The following is a 16,840-nucleotide window of genomic DNA, read 5'->3' on the forward strand; positions in this document are numbered from 1 at the left end:
CTGGGGCTAAGAGGGTGGGAGACTGGCCTGTCCAGGCCCGCCTGGCCTTGCCTTCCCCCCCACAACCAGTCACCGCTCCGTGTCCCCCGCCCAGCCCCGGGAGGGCAGCTGCAGCTGCTGGCAAGTGAGCCACGCCAGCCCAGGCCAGGCGGGTGTGGCAGAGGGGCAGTGCCCCCCAGCCAGGACCCCCCAGAGAGCCCCTTCCTGGCCAGGCCATGGTGGCGGGTGTGGAGGCCGGAGGGGCGAGTCCCACTCTAGGAGGGCTGAGAGGGGCCTGGGGTCTGGGCAGGCCTGGCCGTGCCTCCCACTCTGTTGGGGGGGCCCAGGCAGGAAGCGGTGGGTGGGCCAGGGCAGAGACGCTGGCACGCCCGAGTTCATGCAGAAGGAATTCCGAATTAGCGGGCGGCTGGCTGCCTGGGACCTCCAGGGCGGCCCCCTGGCCCCCAGCCCCCCGCCCCCGTCGGCCGCCCCCGCCTCCTCGACTCTGGCCCGCTCAGCCGGCTCCTTCGCACGGACGCGGAGACCTCCGGCGAGCCCTGGGCCAAGCCCCAAGCGCAACTGCGATTCCAGGCTCCAGCAAGACAGAGCCCTCGAGCCAAGTTTGCCCCGGAAAATCATCAGGGCCGTCCCAAGAACCGTGTCCACCCCACCTCGCCCATCTGGGGCAGTGAGGGCAAGTCCCGGGCAGCGCTGGCATTCAGGGGGCCTCCTGGGGGGCCGGGATCACCCTGTCCTTGGCTGCCATCTCTGCGAAGCTGGGCTGCCCTTGCCTCCTGCAGTCCCTTCTTCCAGCCGCCTGGGGAGTCCTTTTAATGCAAATCTCACCGCATCCCTCCCTCCCCGGCTGAGAACCCTGGAATCCCTCCTCCCTGCAGGTCAGGATCTCGGACCTCTCAAACTTCATTTCCCACCGCTTCTGCCCCAGGACCTTGGCACTTGCAGCTCCCACTGCCTGGACATGCTCTGTCAGATAATGTCACAGCTACTTCTCTTACTTTATTCAGGTGTCTACTCAAAGGTCACCTCCCCAGACAGGCCTCCGGCGCTCCTGCCGCTGCTCTGTCTTCCTCCAGCTCCTGCTTTACTTTCTCCCCTATTTATTGTCTTAGATATTTATTTATTTATTTATTTTTCCTGCTGCTTCCTTGGATTTGATGCCCACAAGGGCAGGACTTTTGTGTGTCTTGGTCATCATCCCAGTGCCCACAGATCCTGACACACTGTAGGTACCCTGTGAAAGAACAGATGAACGCATGAGCGAACAAAGGAGTGGATGAGTCTTTACAACCACTCTGGGTGGAAGGAGAAGCCCCTTTCCAGAGGCTCAGAGAAGTAAACACTGAGGCCGGGTGCCCTGGCTCATGCCTGTCATCCCAGCACTTTGGGAAGCCAAGGCGGGTGGATCACTGGAGGTCAAGAGTTCGAGACCAGCCTGGCCAACATGGCGAAACTCTGTCTCTCCTAAAAATACAAAAATTAGCTAGCTGGGCATGAAGGTTACGGTGAGCCGAGTTTGTGCCACTGCACTCCAGCCTGGGTGACAGAGTTAGACTCTGTCTCAAAAAAAAAAAAAAAAAAGTAAAACACTGAGTCAGGCTGTGGGCATTCGAGTCCGGGTCAACTTGGTTTAAAGATCTCATGGGAAAATGTTGTCTCCAACAGTATTTTCACTCCACTCAAACAACCCCATGAGGTTTGTTTTGTTGGTTTTTATAAATTTAAATTTAAATTTTTTTTCTTTTTTGAGACACGGTCTCACTGTCACCTAGGCTGGAGTGCAGTGGTGCAGTCATGGCTAACTGCAGCCTCAACTTCCCAGGCTCCTGCGTCAACCTCCCAAGTAGCTAAGACCACAGGCATGGGCCACCACCCCCTCCCCACCTGGCTAATTTTTGTATTTTTGGTAGAGACAGGGTTTTACCATGTTGCCCAGGCTGGTCTCAAACTCCTGACCTCACATATTACTCCCACCTCAGCCTCCCAAAGTGCTGGGATTACAGGCGTGAGCCACCACATCCAGCCAACCCCATGACGCCCACTTCCCAGATGGGGAAACTGAGACTTAGAGAGGCATCGGGAGGTTGGCCTGTGCACCCCCTCCTCCTTCTCTGGGCCTTGGTTTCCCTAGGGACAAAATAGGTTCTTCTTAGGTTCTGGTCTCCAGAAGGGGAGCTCTTGGGCTGCCCTGATGGCCAGCAGGAGAGGAGGCATCAACCACCCATGGGCATCTCCAAGGCTCCTGTGCCTAGCACCCAACTCACACACAATCTGGTTCAGGAAGTCCTTTCCCCTCTGACTTTCACAGTAGCCCAGGAGACAAAGAGCTTACTCGTTCCCACTTTGCAGATGAGGAAAACTGAGTGGAGGGAAAGAGCAATGATGTCAAGTCCCTTTGGATGGAAGTTGGGAACGTGCAGTTTGCCAGGGCTGCCTTTAGTCCCAAAGGTAGGCAGTGTGGAGCAGAACTTTGGAGACCAGAAAATCTGGGCCTAACTAGTATGGCCTTCCCTCATTCCAGCAAGGAAATTCAATCTTTCAGAGCCAGAGTTTTTTCATCCTTAACATAAGCAGGATTGGCCGAGAAAATGTAGGTAAAGTCTTAGCCCTGTATTCAGAACACAACAAGTGCCCAATAAATGGTGCTCTTAGGCCGGGTGCGATGACTCATGCCTGTCATCTCAGCACTTTGGGAGGCTGAGGCGGGTAGATCACTTGAGGTTAGGCGTTCGAGACCAGCCTGGCCAACATGGTGAAACCCCGACTCTACTAAAAATACAGGCTGGGTGCGGTGGTTCACCCCTGTAATCCCAGCACTTTGGGAGGCTGAGGCAGGCAGATCACGAGGTCAGGAGTTCGAGACCAGCCTGACCAGCACGGTGAAACCACATCTCTACTAAAAATACAAAAATTAACCGGTCATGGTGGCATGCGCCTGTAATCCCAGCTACTTGGGAGGCTGAGGCAGGAGAATTGCTTGGAACTGGGAGGTGGAGGTTGCAGTGAGCCAAGATAGTGCCATTGCACTCCAGCCTGGGTGACAGAGGGAGACTCTGTCTCAAAAAAAAAAAATAATAATAATAATAAATGGTGCTCTTAATGATTCAAGTAAGGGTCAGGGCTTTCATTTTAAGCAGTGCCCCTCCCCCACAGAAACACCTACTGTGTGTGAGGCTCTGGGAGTATCACAGGAAGAACGCACAGTCTTTTGTTTCTAGTTGCCAAAAAAGAAAAATGAAATGAGAACGAAAAATAAAGAAGGTTAGGCACAGTAGCTCATGCCTGTGATCCCAGGACTTTGGGAGGCCAAGGTGGGAGGATCGCTTGAGGCCTGGAGTTCAAGACCAGCCTGAGCAAACTAGCAAGACCTCATGTCTAAAAAAATATTTAAAAATCAGCCAGGTGTGGTGGTGCACACCTGTAGTCCTAGCTACTCGGGAGCTGAGATGAGGGAGAATCGCTTGAACCCAGAGATCGAGGCTGCAGTGAGCTGTGATCATGCCACTGCACTCCAGCCTGGCTGACAGAGTGAGACCCTGTCACTAAAAAAATAAAAAGCAAAGCATGCCTGGGTGTGTTGGCTCACTTCTCTAATCCCAGCACTTTGAGAGGCCGAGGGAGGTGGATCACGAGGTCAGGAGTTCGAGACCAGCCTGGCCAGTATGGTAAAACCCCATCTCTACTAAAAATACAAAAGTTAGTCAGGCGTGATGGTGCACACCTGTAGTCCCAGCTACTCTGGAGGCTGAGGCAGAAGAATTGCTTGAACCCGGGAGGCAGAGGTTGCAGTGAGCTGAGATCGCGCCACTGCACTCCAGCCTGGGTGACAGAGCGAGACTCCGTCTCAAAAAAAAAAAGCAAAGCATAGTGTTTATCATAACAATGTGCTAAGCAAGAGTCACTTGGACCCGAATGACCTGTATGCCCAAGTTGTGTGACCCCTCAGAGAACCTTAAGCACGTCAGTGATGAAGAGTTTTGGAAGGCTCCAGTGTTGGAGTCAGACAGACCTGGACAACTCTAGGTCTGTCAGTTTGTCCACCAGTGTTGCCCTGGGCATTTAACCCAACTGATCTTTACCTTCCTTATCCGTAAAATGGGGGACAATCATTAACAGTGCCTTCTCAGGACCGCCATGAACTCTGCAGGTCCTGGCACGGTCGGGGGCTCGGAGGGTCCCCGCCCTGGCCTGACACGTGCTCCTCTTTGACCCCAGACACAGCTGTAATCAGCCCCCAGGATCCCACGCTTCTCATCGGCTCCTCCCTGCTGGCCACCTGCTCAGTGCACGGAGACCCGCCAGGAGCCACTGCCGAGGGCCTCTACTGGACCCTCAACGGACGCCGCCTGCCCCCCGAGCTCTCCCGTGTGCTCAACGCCTCCACCTTGGCTCTGGCCCTGGCCAACCTCAACGGGTCCAGGCAGCAGTCGGGGGACAACCTTGTGTGCCACGCCCGCGACGGCAGCATCCTGGCTGGCTCCTGCCTCTATGTTGGCCGTAAGTCGGCACCCAGAATACCCCAGGGGTAGCCCTTGGGAGCAGCATCTCCCTCTGGAGAGAGGCATGAATCGTGTGCCTTCTGGCCAGGGGATGAGTGGTGGGCACACTGGCACGGCTATGCAGGTCTTTGAGGTGGGAATGAGAACCTGGAGACCCAGTCAGGCGAGGTGGCTCATGCCTGTAAGCCCAGCACTTTGGGAGGCTGAGGTGGGCAGATCACTTGAAGCCAGGAGTTCAAGGCCAGCCTGGCCAACATGGCGAAACCCCGTCTCTACTGAAAATACAAAAATTAGCCGGGCGTGCTGACAGGCACCTGTAATCCCAGCTACTTGGGAGGCTGAGACAGGAGAATCGCTTTAACCCGGGGGGCGGAGGTTGCAGTGAGCTGAGATGGCACCATTGCACTCCAGCCTGGGGGACAGAGCGAGACTTTGCCTTGAAAAAAGAAAAGAACCTGGAGATCGGGTCACCAGCCTGTCAAGAGCCCATGCAGGTGTCACACCAACCGTGCTGGCACTTCTCAGCACAGGGCTGAGACTGTCCTATCTGCCCTCCCTCCACTCCAAGGTGGGGGCCTGGCGGGTGGGCAGCAACCCCTTGGCCCAGGCTCAGCTGGTCCAGACCCTCAGCCTGCTTCCTGCACCCTCCCCCTCTCCCAGTGCCCCCAGAGAAACCCGTCAACATCAGCTGCTGGTCCAAGAACATGAAGGACTTGACCTGCCGCTGGACGCCAGGGGCCCACGGGGAGACCTTCCTCCACACCAACTACTCCCTCAAGTACAAGCTTAGGTTAGTGGTGGCCCGAGGGCGATATGTGTGTCCCAGACTGGCTGTGTGACCTTGACCAACGCGGACCCTCTCTGAGCCCCCATGCGCTGTCTGCACCCTAAGACTGCCATGGTGAGGTCTGGGGGCCAGAAGGAACCCTCATACGTCCTGTCCCCCTCCCATCCCTGCAGGTGGTATGGGCAGGACAACACGTGTGAGGAGTACCACACAGTGGGGCCCCACTCCTGCCACATCCCCAAGGACCTGGCTCTCTTTACGCCCTATGAGATCTGGGTGGAGGCCACCAACCGCCTGGGCTCTGCCCGTTCCGATGTGCTCACGCTGGATATCCTGGATGTGGGTGAGCCCCCAGTGTCTTGCTAGGCCCCTCCCTCAGCACCAGCCCAGCCCACTGGGCATCCGGAGAGGTCCCTGCGCCTTCTCATTTTTCCTGGGATCCTGCCTGCCCCTCCCCAGCCCGGCAACTCCTGGGCTGTCCCTGCTGGTTAGAGGGAAGGTAGGTAAGTAGCTGAGCATCAGCTCATCAGTCCGCAGCCCCCAGAAACAGCCAGGATACCCCCACTCCACGGAGAACACCTGGCCTGGCCACCTCCCCCTCGGCAGCCCAGGTGTGCAGGAGGAGGCCCTGGGGAGAGGGGAGAGGACGCCCAGGTCGGGAGGCGCCCCAGGAAGCCGAGGCCTGGAGCTGGGGGGCGCAGGGCGGGAGGCAGGAAATGGATGATCTGTGAGCAGAATTGAGCCTAATCTAATTAGGGTGTTTCTCAGCCCCAAGCAGGCCTGTGCCTTAACCCTTTAGGCCCCTCACCAAGGCCTCAGGGGGAGAGGCCAGCTCACCCTGCTGCCCTCAGGGGCCCCCAGAAGGATCCTCAGCCCCCCAACACACACGTACTCCAGAGTTGTAGCCCCCATCCCTACCCCCGCAGCCTCACTCTTCCCCACATCCTAAAGCTACAGTGGGAAAGTTCTAAGCCTCAGTTGCTTCTCTGCACCCAGCAAAATGTCACATCAAAGATTTCAGTAAGAGTGGAAGGGAGGTGAGAGTGGGGAGGGGGTGGCAGGGGCGTTCCCAGAAGGCTGACGGCCTGACAGCCCCCTGACCTCCTAAGCATGATAATAATATCAACCCGGCAATGTCTGCTTTCCCATAGTCAGTTGAAGATAGGATTATGTTTCTCCCGTCACAGATAATAATGGTGATAACAGCTAACATTAATTAGGTGCTGAGTGTTTCTCCAATATTATATATAGTGTAATCCACCAATCCTGGGGGTGGGGGCAGAGGGAGGAGGAGGAAAACAGAGGCAGGTGCCATGTGGGCCAAGTGCCCTGGGCCACACTGCTTGGGGGAGTTAAACGCAAACAGTTCCAGGCTGAAAGGGGCCCTCCTCCGCCCCGCAGTGACCACGGACCCCCCGCCCGATGTGCACGTGAGCCGCGTTGGGGGCCTGGAGGACCAGCTGAGCGTGCGCTGGGTGTCGCCACCCGCCCTCAAGGATTTCCTCTTTCAAGCCAAATACCAGATCCGCTACCGAGTGGAGGACAGTGTGGACTGGAAGGTGACCCGCCCATTCCCTGACTCCGCCCCTGTTCCTGCCAGGCCCCGCCCCTGCTCTGCTAGGCCCCGCCCTCTACTCTGACCCTGTCCTGGCTGTCCAGGTGGTGGACGATGTGAGCAACCAGACCTCCTGCCGCCTGGCCGGCCTGAAACCCGGCACCGTGTACTTCGTGCAAGTGCGCTGCAACCCCTTTGGCATCTACGGCTCCAAGAAAGCCGGGATCTGGAGTGAGTGGAGCCACCCCACAGCCGCCTCCACCCCCCGCAGTGGTGAGCACCCCCCTAGGGCCGGGTGATCCAGCGGCCAATCCAAAACCAGCTAGAGGCTCTGTTTCCTTGTTTTCTTTTCTTTTCTTTTTTTTTTTTTTTTTTGTTCTTTTGAGATGCAGTCTCATTCTGTCGCGCAGTGGTGTAATCTGCACTCACTGCAACCTCTGCCTCCCGGTTTCAAGGGATTCTCCTACCTCAGCCTCCCGAGTAGCTGGGACTGCAGGCACGCACCAACATGCACAGCTAATTTCTGTATTTTTTAGTAAAGACGGGGTTTCACCATGTTGTGCAGGCTGGCCTCGAACTCCTGACCTCGGGTGATCTGCGCATTTCGGCCTCCCAAAGTGCTGGGATGACATGTGTGAGCCACCGTGCCCCGCCTGTTTCCTGGTTGTCTCCAAGAGAGTAGAGGTCTCAAACTGGTGGCCCCCCCGGAGCTGAATGTGGCCCTTGGATCTATTTTCTTTGGCCTGTTGTTTGGAAAAAAAAAAAAAAAAAGTTTGACCAACTAGTAGAAATTTAAAACCAGGAAGTTTTTACACAAATATCCTAGATTCCTTAGAAAAATAAATTCTCCAGAAAATGTAACAGCATGGCCCACAGCCCCCATCAGCAGTGGTCACCCCTTCCCAGGACCCTCACTCTCCATTTGCCCATCCCTACCTGGCCTGTTTTGGACACTCCCTCCTAAGAGGGCCAGCGAGGCCAGGCACGGTGGCTCATGCCTGTAATCCCAGCACTTTGGGAGACTGAGGCTAGCGGATCATGAGGTCAGGAGATAGAGACCATCCTGGCTAACACAGTGAAACCCCGTCTCTATTAAAAATACAAAAAATTAGCCGGGTATGGTGGCGGGCACCTGTAGTCCCAGCTACTTGGGAGGCTGAGGCAGGAGAACGGCAGGAACCTGGGAGGCAGAGCTTGCAGTGAGCCGAGATCGCGCCTCTACACTCCAACCTGGCCAACAGAGCGAGAGACTCCGTCTCAAAAAAAAAAAAAAAAAAGAGGGCCAGCGAGTTTGAGACCCCTGCTTCTAAGGCCAATGGGCTGCCAACTCCCACTTTGATGGGCCTCAGTTTCCCCTTCTGATCAAGGCAGGGGGATGGGAATGATTAGGTGCCTAGATCTGCCTCCTCTTGCTGTCTGGGGTTTCGCCGGGTCCACAGGCCTCTACTCTGTCTCTTGTGAAATGAAACAAAAGCTGTTACTTGGAATGTCTGGCCTCCGTTTCCCCATCTGGAAGGTAGGGTCGAGAATCCCACTTGCCTTGGGCTGTCGTGAGGGTTGGATGACATAATTTGTGGCAAATGCCCACATGGTGGGTGCCACCTAAGTGCTTGCAGGCAGTTGGCATGGAGGTACTTATTGTCCCGTCCCCCCAGGGTTTCACTGCAAGGGAGACCGCTTTTTCTCAGGTGAGGACACTGAGGCTCTAGGAGGTCACACGGGTCTGAACTTAGTTCAAAGGGAAGTCCAAGCTCACTCTGGCACGCGAGATGATAGGGAAACTGAGGCCCTGAGAGGGTCCCAGAGCTAGGGAGGGGTAGAGTCAGGCTCCAGTCAGCTCCCCAGCCCCTATCCCGGGCCCCTCCAGGTTCAGGGGTGGGCGGGAGCAAGCGCAGCCGGGAGGGGCCTGAGCCTTGGCCCCTGCTCGTGCCCGGCACCTGCGATTCTTGCACAGGAGCCAGCAGGCCGCTGCGTCCGCAGGGGAGGCTGGGGAGGCTGGGGAAGGCCAGCAGGGGCGGCGGGGGCCGGGGCCGTGCCAGGGCCTGTCAGCGGGTCCCCGGCTTTATTTATGACGTGAGGCCGATGTCCTTATCCGCCGGCCTGCTGGGGGGCTGGCTGCAGCCGGCAGCTGGACCGACAGGCAGGCCTCCCACCTGGTCCTCCCGGCCCACTCCCTGTCCCATGGGCCCATGCTGGGGACTGTCCCTGGGGTCATGTTGCACTTGGTCTCCCTTCATCTGTCACTCTTCCTCTGTGTCTCTGTCTCGATCTCTTTGTCCCTATGTCCCCAGGGTTTCTGTCCTACCCTGATCAGGCCTTTTCCTCCTGGGCTGACCCCCTTCGCTTTCACCTACCCTGCGTCTCCATCTCTCCGTCCCTGGCCTCGGCTCTCTCATCCGTGCGTCTTTCTTCCTTTCTCTTTGTCAGCCCCCTGCTCTGTCTGTCTCTGTGTCTCATTCCCCCCGGCTCTGGCCTCTCTCATTCTCCCCTTCCCCCACTCCACTCGCACCTGGCTCAGGCCACAGGAATCGGGTTCCTGGAGGAGATGTGGAGGAGGAGCCCCTTCCTTCCCCCGCCCCCCCCCCCACCTCCCCAGGGGCGCAACCGGGCCAGGGGCGCAGCTGGGCTGCTGTGCAGGGCCTCGGGGAGGACTCGGTCCCTGAGAAACCGGGAGGGAGGTTCCCCGAGGGAAACATGGTCCTGCCGCGCCGGGGTCTTCCCTCTCCTGCTCGCGCGCACCCCCTGCCGGGCGCGCCCTGACACTGCCGCTCCTCCCACCACCAGAGCGCTCGGGCCCGGGCGGCGGGGCGTGCGAGCCGCGGGGCGGAGAGCCGAGCTCGGGGCCGGTGCGGCGCGAGCTCAAGCAGTTCCTGGGCTGGCTCAAGAAGCACGCGTACTGCTCCAACCTCAGCTTCCGCCTCTACGACCAGTGGCGTGCCTGGATGCAGAAGTCGCACAAAACCCGCAACCAGGTAGGAAGGAGAGACCCGCGGGCGTGGGTGGGGACAGGGAGCTGGGGGGCCCAGGAAACAGGGGAGGGGGAAGAAAGCAGGCTGTGGACGCAGGTCTGCAGCCCCCACGACACCTCTGCCTTCCTTCCAAGCACAGGACGAGGGGATCCTGCCCTCGGGCAGACGGGGCACGGCGAGAGGTAAGGTGGGCCTGAATGGGTGTGCGGGAGGGAGCAAGGGGAGGGCCCCTTCCGGTGGCTGCAGGTCTTGTTCACACCCCCACGCCTCCCAACCCCAGCCTTAGAGTCGCTGAGATGGAATCCGACCTCTTCCTTTGTTATTTATCAGCATTTATTTAGCACTTACTGTATAACTGGTATTGTCTCCTTTAGCCTAAGAACATTCAATGCCCTGAAAATGTCCGAAGTGGAATCTCCTCCGAAATGAATGAACATACTCACCCTAGTTAGCATGTATGGGCACCTACTGCATACTGGCCCCACACCAAGTGCTTTACCTGCAGCTCAGATAGCCTCGCCAAGGCCCAGAGAGGGGCAGCATCCTGCCCAAAGTCACACAGCCAGAAGCGGTGGGAACAGGACCCGAATGAGGGCTCCTTCAGTGGCTCTGTGGTGCAGCCCTCTCCTGGGCTCCCTGCTTAGCTCGGCTTCCCCTCTGCCTGCAGGTCCTGCCAGATAAGCTCTAGGGGCGCAGGCCACCCTCCCTGCCACATGGAGACGCAGAGGCCGAACCCAAACTTGGGCCACCTCTGTACCCTCACTTCAGGGCACCTGAGCCACCCTCAGCAGGAGCTGGGGTGGCCACTGAGCTCCAACGGCCATAACAGCTCTGACTCCCACGTGAGGCCACCTTTGGGTGCACCCCATTGGGTGTGTGTGTGTGTGTGTGTGTGAGGGTTGGTTGAGTTGCCTAGAACCCCTGCCAGGGCTGGGGGTGAGAAGGGGAGTCATTACTCCCCGCTACCTAGGGCCCCTCCAAAAGAGTCCTTTTAAATAAATGAGCTGTTTAGGTGCTGTGATTGTGAAGGTGAGTTTGGGGCCTACCTGGCCTGGGGTGGGGGCTGTAAGATTTTAGGGGAATGTGAGGCATCTTAATGACCCTTTGAGAATTTTCACCTCCCAGGACTTCAGACTGTCTCTCCAATATTTGCAAGGTCTGATTCTGAACTCCTTGGAGAATGTGATTCAAAATACCTGAGTCGGCTGGTCCCTAAGGCTCATTCCTATAATCCCAGAACTTTGGGAGGCCAAGCTGGGAGCACTGCTCGAGGCCAGGAGTTGGAGACCAGCCTGGGCAACAAAGGGAGACCTCATCTTTACTAAAAGTAAAAAATCGGCTGGGCACGGTGGCTCACACCTCTAATCCCAGCACTTTGGGAGGCTAAGGCAGGTGGACCAAATGAGGTCAGGAGTTGGAGACCACCCTGACCAACATGGAGAAACCCCATCTCTACTAAAAATACAAAATAACTGGGCGTGGTGGCGCATGCCTGTAATTCCAACTACTCAGGAGGCTGAGGCAGGAGAATCACTTGAACCCAGGAGGTGCAGGTTGCAGTGAGCCAAGATGGTACCACTGTACTCCAGCCTGGGCAACAAGAGCAAAACTCTATCTCAAAAAAAAAAAAAAAAAAAAAAAAAAAGAACTGGGCTCATGGTGGCATGTGCCTATAGTCCCAGCTACTTGGGAGGCTGAGGCAGGAGCATCGTTTGAGCGGGGTGAAGCCGAGGCTGCAGTGAGCCATGATCTCACCACTGCACTCCAGTCTGGGTGACAGAGCAAGACCCTGTCTCAAGCAAAAAAACCTCAGAGTTTCTAGGGAGGGTGGGAGTCTTCTACCCATAATCCCTGGCCCTGTGGGGGTCCCCCCCTCCCCAGGCACACTGGCTGCAGTACCCTAGGACACAGAGATGGCAGAGCGGCTACAGAGGAAGGGCTTTTTATTGTGGGGGGTGTCTCGAACTGCACGAAGGTCAGCAGCGCAGTGGGGCGCGACCCCAGCCAGCTGGCGGTTAGGGCTGGGCTGGACGCCATCCGCCCCTTTTCCCATCTCCCTCGGCGCATCCCTGGGGAGCCGCCATCACTCGGCAGATTCCGCATCAAACCTGAGATCCTGGAGAACCTCGCTGATCGCCTCCATGGTTTTAATTACCCTACAAGAGCGGATGGGAACTATAAATAAAACCCAGATGGGGCGAATTAGCTGCTGCCGCGAAGCTGCAAGAGGGCTGTGGCTGCGGTGAGCCCCGGGCCCTCCTGCCCGCCGCCAAACCTCCAGGCAGCACTAGCAGCAGGAGGGACCGCTTAGGTGCCTGGGAGAAGGGGTGGCCCCATAGGTCACAGTGGGCTGAGAGAAAAAGCCATCTGGGCTCTGGGCACAGTGGTTTACACGTGTAATCCAGCATTTTGGGAAGAGGCAGGCGGATCACCTGAGGTCAGGAGTTCAAAACCAGTCTGGCCAACATGGCGAAACCCCGTCTCTACTAAAAATACAAGAACTAGCCAAGCGTGGGGGCAGGCATCTGTAATTCAAGCTACTTGGGAGGCTGAGGCAGAAGAATCGCTTGAACCTGGGAGGCAGAGGTTGAGGTGAGCCAAGATCGCGCCACTGCACTCCAGCCTGGGCAACAGAGCAAGACTGTCTCAAAAAATAGAAAGAAGGGCCGGGCGCGGTGGCTCAAGCCTGTAATCCCAGCACTTTGGGAGGCCGAGACGGGTGGATCACGAGGTCAGGAGATCGAGACCATCCTGGCTAACACGGTGAAACCCCGTCTCTACTAAGAAATACAAAAACTAGGCCGGGCGAGGTGAAGGGCTCGCGTAGTCCCAGCTACCGGGAGGCTGAGGCAGGAGAATGGCGCGGAACCCGAGGCGGAGCTTGCAGTGAGCTGAGATCCCGCCACTGCACTCCAGCCTGGGCGACAGGGCGCAGACTGGGCCTCAAAAAAAAAAAAAAAAAAAAAAAATAGAAAGAAAAAAAAAAAAAAAAAAAAGGACCGGGAGTGCTGGCTTATGCCTGTAATCCCAGCACTTTGGGAGGCTGAGGTGGGCAGATCACGAGGTCAGGAGATCAAGACCATCCTGGCCAACATGGTAAAACCCCGTCTCTACTAAAATACAAAATTAGCTGGGCATGGGGCACATGCCTGTAGTCCCAGCTACTTGGGAGGCTGAAGCAGGGCATTCATTTGAACCCAGGAGGCAGAGGTTGCAGGGAGCTGAGATTGCGCCACTGCACTTCAGCCTGGTGACAGAGTGAGACGCCGTCTCAGCAAAAAAGAAAAAAAAAAAGGCCATCTTGGTGGGATGTGTAGCATCAGGAGGTTATGAAGCATGACTCTCAAATGTGTATGTACATGAGTGTGTGTGCTTGGGGGCTGAGAACAGGCATCTGAAGGTTTGTGCTCAGTGGGGCATGGGCGACAATATCCAAACTCCACGGACAGCCACGTGTGCAGGATTGGCATGAATCGAGGTACACAGCAGTGTCCCAGCAATGCACAGCGAAATTGATGTGAAGTTTCACGACTATGCCCTCTGGGGAAGTGTATATCTGAGGGCCACCAGATGAGAACACCATTGTACAGAGGCAGAGGGTTCCTCTGCTGGGTCTGACCGTGCCAACCCTGGTGCAAATTAAGCATAGCCAGGCGGCTTGGGCAGCAGCGCTCACTTCATTTTCAGCTGGTGCATCTGTACAGCGTCCTCCTGCCCCGCCAGCTCTGGCGTCTCCATCAGCTGCAGCAGGGCCACCTGGTGGGGGGGAATGAGCAACGCGAAGGATGTCTCTACCGGCAGCCACCCCCTGCCCTCCCAGGATGTTCAGGAAAAGACAGAGGCACCCAGAAAGGCAGTGCCCGGGTAGAACCACAAGGGGCAGTGCTTTGTGTAGGAAGAGTCCGAAATTCAGTTTAGAGGGGCTCTCAGAAGGCAGACAGCGAGCATGCCAGAGGCAGTGCTGAGCGCGATGTGGGCGTGGCCTGGGAAGAAAAGTGACGTCTTGTCTTAGCCAGGCAGTGGCCCTAGCGGTGGGTTAGGCTGCGCCTCATGGTCCCAGGATAAAAGTAGGCAAAAAGGCTGGACGCGGTGGCTCACGCCTGAAATCCCAGCACTCTGGAAAGCCGAGGAGGGCGGATCGCTTGAAACCAAGAGTTCGAGACCAGCCTTGCCCATACGGCAAAACCCCGTCTCTACTAAAAAAAAAAAAAAATACAAAAATTAGCCGGGCGTGGCGGGGCACGCCTATAATCCCAGCTACTCAGGAGGCTGAGGCAGCAGAATTGCTTGAACCCGGGAGGCAGAGGTTGCAGTTAGCCGAGATCGCGCCATTGCACTCTAGCCTGGGTGACAAGAGCGAGACACTGTCTTTAAAAAAGGAAAAGAAAAAAGGCCAAAAAGAGGCTGAGACGGGTAGCTCATGGGGGGCGTGGCCTAGGAATTCCAGAGATCTCGGTGTGGGCGTGGCCTCACGTAGATGTGACCGGCCACACACACACACACACACACACACACACGCACGGTTGCAGGGCCTAGTAGGCGGATCCCAGGAGATAAATAGGCAAAAAAACTAAAGCTGTGACGGAGGAATACGGAGGAGGCGTAGCCTGGGAACCCCCTCGCCTGTATCTACGGGAGGCTGGGGGTGGGACAGGAAAAGCGGAAGAGTGTGGGTGGAGCATTGTTGGGGCGGGACCTGGGCGTGATGGAATAGCATTTAGGCGGGGCTGGGAGAAAGTGGGAATGCTCTAGGAATAAGGACAAAACTTGGAAAAAAAATTGGGGATAAACAGCAAGGGCAAGGTCCAAGAATCCTCAAGTGAAGACTTAATAGAGGATTGATGTGGGACTGTAAGGGGTGAGGTCTGTGTATGGGATACTGGGACCACCCCCCAGTCCACCAACCAGGGGTGCGCCACGAGAGGAACTGGCCAGGGTCCTAGGGACGCGGCGGGGAATGGGTGGTGGCCTCACCGTGCCCAGCCGCGTCTGCTCCAGCTCCTGCAGGCTGCGCACGTGGCTGGCGAGCAGAGGCTGCCTGCGAGGCCCGGCCAGCTCTGCTTCCACCGCCAGCACCTCCCGCGAGGCGGCGGCGAAGGCCTGAGTCACCTCGTGCACTGTGCTCCGGTAGCGCGCGAAGTCGTAGTCCGGGCCGCTGCGCAGGTACTGGCGGTGGCCTCTGCGGCAGGTGGGGACCCTGAGGCCGCGCCCCTAGGCTCTCAGGCTCTGCACCCGCGCCAACCACCTAAAAGGCCCCCAGGAAGTGTCCCCGGACCCCAGAGGGGAGGACTGGTAGGTAGGAAGGACGCTTCCTGACTCCCGCAGGGGAACCCGAGACAGGCCCACCCCTGCTCTTGGCGAGGAGAGAGAAGCCACGAGGAGTGGGTCGTCGAGTAGTGAGGACGTGCTGTGGGGCCTTTCTCGTGAAGGTGAGGACTCGGTGCCCCGAAATCCCCGCAGCATCTGACTCTGCAGCCGCGCGAGGACCCAGCTTCTCCTCCAGGCACGCCCACGCCCAGAGCGGGCGGGGAACTGAACCCTGAACCCCTGCGCACCCCCACTCACTCCTCCAGTCGGCGGAAGCCCTGCGCGCGCTCAGCCTGCAGCTGGTGGATGCGCTGCACCAGCGTCCGGATCGGGGCGTCTTTCTGTGGGGCGGAGGGCACGGCTGGGGTATGTAACCGGCGCCCCTGGGTCTGCGCCGCCCGCCCCGCGCCCGTTCCCGCTCGGGCCTGGACTCACCCAGGGCCACGCCAGCTCCTTGCGTCCCGGAGCTTCGGTGGTCTCCTCAGGAGCGGGCACTGAGGGGACCGCGGGCTCCGCCGCGGTCTCGGTGATCATGACTGCGCAGCCTGGTCAGGCTCCGGAGCAGGTCCTTCCACTGCGTCCGACGCCCCCTACAGGCCGGGAGGTCCACGGACCCCCACCCTGCGGCTGGCCAGCCACGAGACCTCGGGGAAGAAAGGCGAGCCAAGACCGCGGGCCGCCCAAGCAAGCCCTCCATCCTCCACCCACTCTTCTTGTTCCCGTCCAGCGATCGCGTTTTTCCTTGAATGTGCGGCTCTGAATACAGAACAGCTGTTAGCCTTGAGTTCGTTTCTATGCTTGTATCTCAACACCGACTTCCACGTGAAGCGGGTATTGAGCGTGGGTTTTGACATTCAAGAGCGTTAAGTAAGCCTGGGCAACCTAGGGAGGCCCGCTCTCTACAGAAAAAACAGCCCGACATAGTGGCTCCCGCCTATAGTCCCAGTTACTCGGGAGGCTGAGGTGAGAGGATTGCTTGAGCCTGGAAGTTGGGGGCTGCCATGAGCTATGACCGTGCCACTGCACTCCAGCCGGAGCCACAGTGAGACTGCCTCAATAAAAGTGCAGTGGCTGGAACTCCACCGACATTAACAGAGATTCACTGGCCCTCCAGAGAATCACAGGGGTGAAGACAAGATTCAGTGACAGGGATGGTGTCAACGGCCCTCCGAATTGAATTGGGTGTCTTATGTAATAGCCCTGAGCCTGGGGCATAGCAGGGGCCAGTACGACCTCAAAGTACAGAGAAGGCCTTGGAGCTTCCTGCTGGAAGAATCCACGGGCTAGATTGAGCTTTGGAAAGCTTCCTCCTCCAGGGGCCCAGCCAGAGGAGTAGGAAGATGCTGGTAGCCTAACCTAGTGAAGAGGGACCAGCTCAGGTATGGGGTGACAGACACCAGCCTTCAAGGGGGAAGGGACTAGGCTGTTAGTGAGTCGGGAGTTTTTCCTGCTGATGGGTTCGTAGTCTCACTAACTTTGAAGAGTGGAGCTGTGGACCTTCGCGGTGTGTGTTACAGCTCAAAAAGAGTCCACAGACCGGGAGAGTGAGCAGCAGCGCAGTTTATTGAACAAAGCTAAAGGAAAGCTTCCACAAGCTGGAAAGGGACCCAGAAGGGTTGCAGTTACTGGCTCGCTAGGGCTTATATCCCGGTGTTACCCCCTCCCCTTTCTTTTTGTCCATTGAGAGTGGTTCTTTTTTCAATCCTCCCTTGGAGTGTTTTTTTAT

At 57.5% G+C, this 16,840-nt stretch overlaps 2 protein-coding genes across 3 annotated transcripts; one reads left to right on the forward strand and one right to left on the reverse strand.

The window, feature by feature from the left end:
- The first annotated feature begins 3,794 nt into the window (after positions 1-3,794).
- On the forward strand, positions 3,795-10,828 carry CRLF1 (cytokine receptor like factor 1). 2 transcript variants are annotated; one of them, XM_021930911.2, is made up of 8 exons: positions 3,795-4,494; positions 5,157-5,286; positions 5,457-5,626; positions 6,685-6,842; positions 6,943-7,111; positions 9,623-9,810; positions 9,942-9,989; positions 10,475-10,823. In XM_021930911.2, the coding sequence occupies exons 2-8, from the start codon at positions 5,201-5,203 to the stop codon at positions 10,493-10,495; spliced, it is 840 nt and encodes a 279-aa protein (XP_021786603.1). In that variant the 5' UTR covers positions 3,795-4,494; positions 5,157-5,200; the 3' UTR covers positions 10,496-10,823. The 2 variants fall into 2 exon arrangements, with proteins under 2 accessions (XP_021786603.1, XP_021786604.1); XM_021930912.2 differs by having other exon boundaries at positions 3,796-4,494; positions 9,947-9,989; positions 10,475-10,828.
- Positions 10,829-11,733: 905 nt separating this feature from the next.
- REX1BD (required for excision 1-B domain containing) lies at positions 11,734-15,752 on the reverse strand. The gene is made up of 5 exons (XM_003915193.4): positions 15,550-15,752; positions 15,373-15,455; positions 14,782-14,986; positions 13,484-13,563; positions 11,734-11,963 (listed from the first exon to the last, which is right to left on the reverse strand). Exons 1-5 carry the CDS (start codon positions 15,646-15,648, stop codon positions 11,891-11,893), a joined length of 540 nt encoding a protein of 179 aa, XP_003915242.1. The 5' UTR covers positions 15,649-15,752; the 3' UTR covers positions 11,734-11,890.
- Between the last annotated feature and the right edge of the window lie 1,088 nt (positions 15,753-16,840).

This window comes from Papio anubis, chromosome 20 (genome assembly GCF_008728515.1).
Source record: "Papio anubis isolate 15944 chromosome 20, Panubis1.0, whole genome shotgun sequence".
In the NCBI taxonomy this organism is placed as follows: domain Eukaryota; kingdom Metazoa; phylum Chordata; class Mammalia; order Primates; family Cercopithecidae; genus Papio; species Papio anubis.

What these genes read in the sequence shown, in the direction of transcription:
- REX1BD (XM_003915193.4), bottom strand. Translation starts at nt 15,648, where the DNA reads ATGATCACCGAGACCGCGGCGGAGCCCGCGGTCCCCTCAGTGCCCGCT. An exon ending in AGGAGCTGGCGTGGCCCTGG is followed by an intron (nt 15,456 to 15,549) that starts GTGAGTCCAGGC and finishes TCCGCCCCACAG; the next exon opens with AAAGACGCCCCGATCCGGAC. An exon ending in GGCTTCCGCCGACTGGAGGA is followed by an intron (nt 14,987 to 15,372) that starts GTGAGTGGGGGT and finishes CACCTGCCGCAG; the next exon opens with AGGCCACCGCCAGTACCTGC.
- CRLF1 (XM_021930911.2), top strand. Translation starts at nt 5,201, where the DNA reads ATGAAGGACTTGACCTGCCGCTGGACGCCAGGGGCCCACGGGGAGACC. An exon ending in TCCCTCAAGTACAAGCTTAG is followed by an intron (nt 5,287 to 5,456) that starts GTTAGTGGTGGC and finishes CCATCCCTGCAG; the next exon opens with GTGGTATGGGCAGGACAACA. An exon ending in CAGACGGGGCACGGCGAGAG is followed by an intron (nt 9,990 to 10,474) that starts GTAAGGTGGGCC and finishes CTCTGCCTGCAG; the next exon opens with GTCCTGCCAGATAAGCTCTA.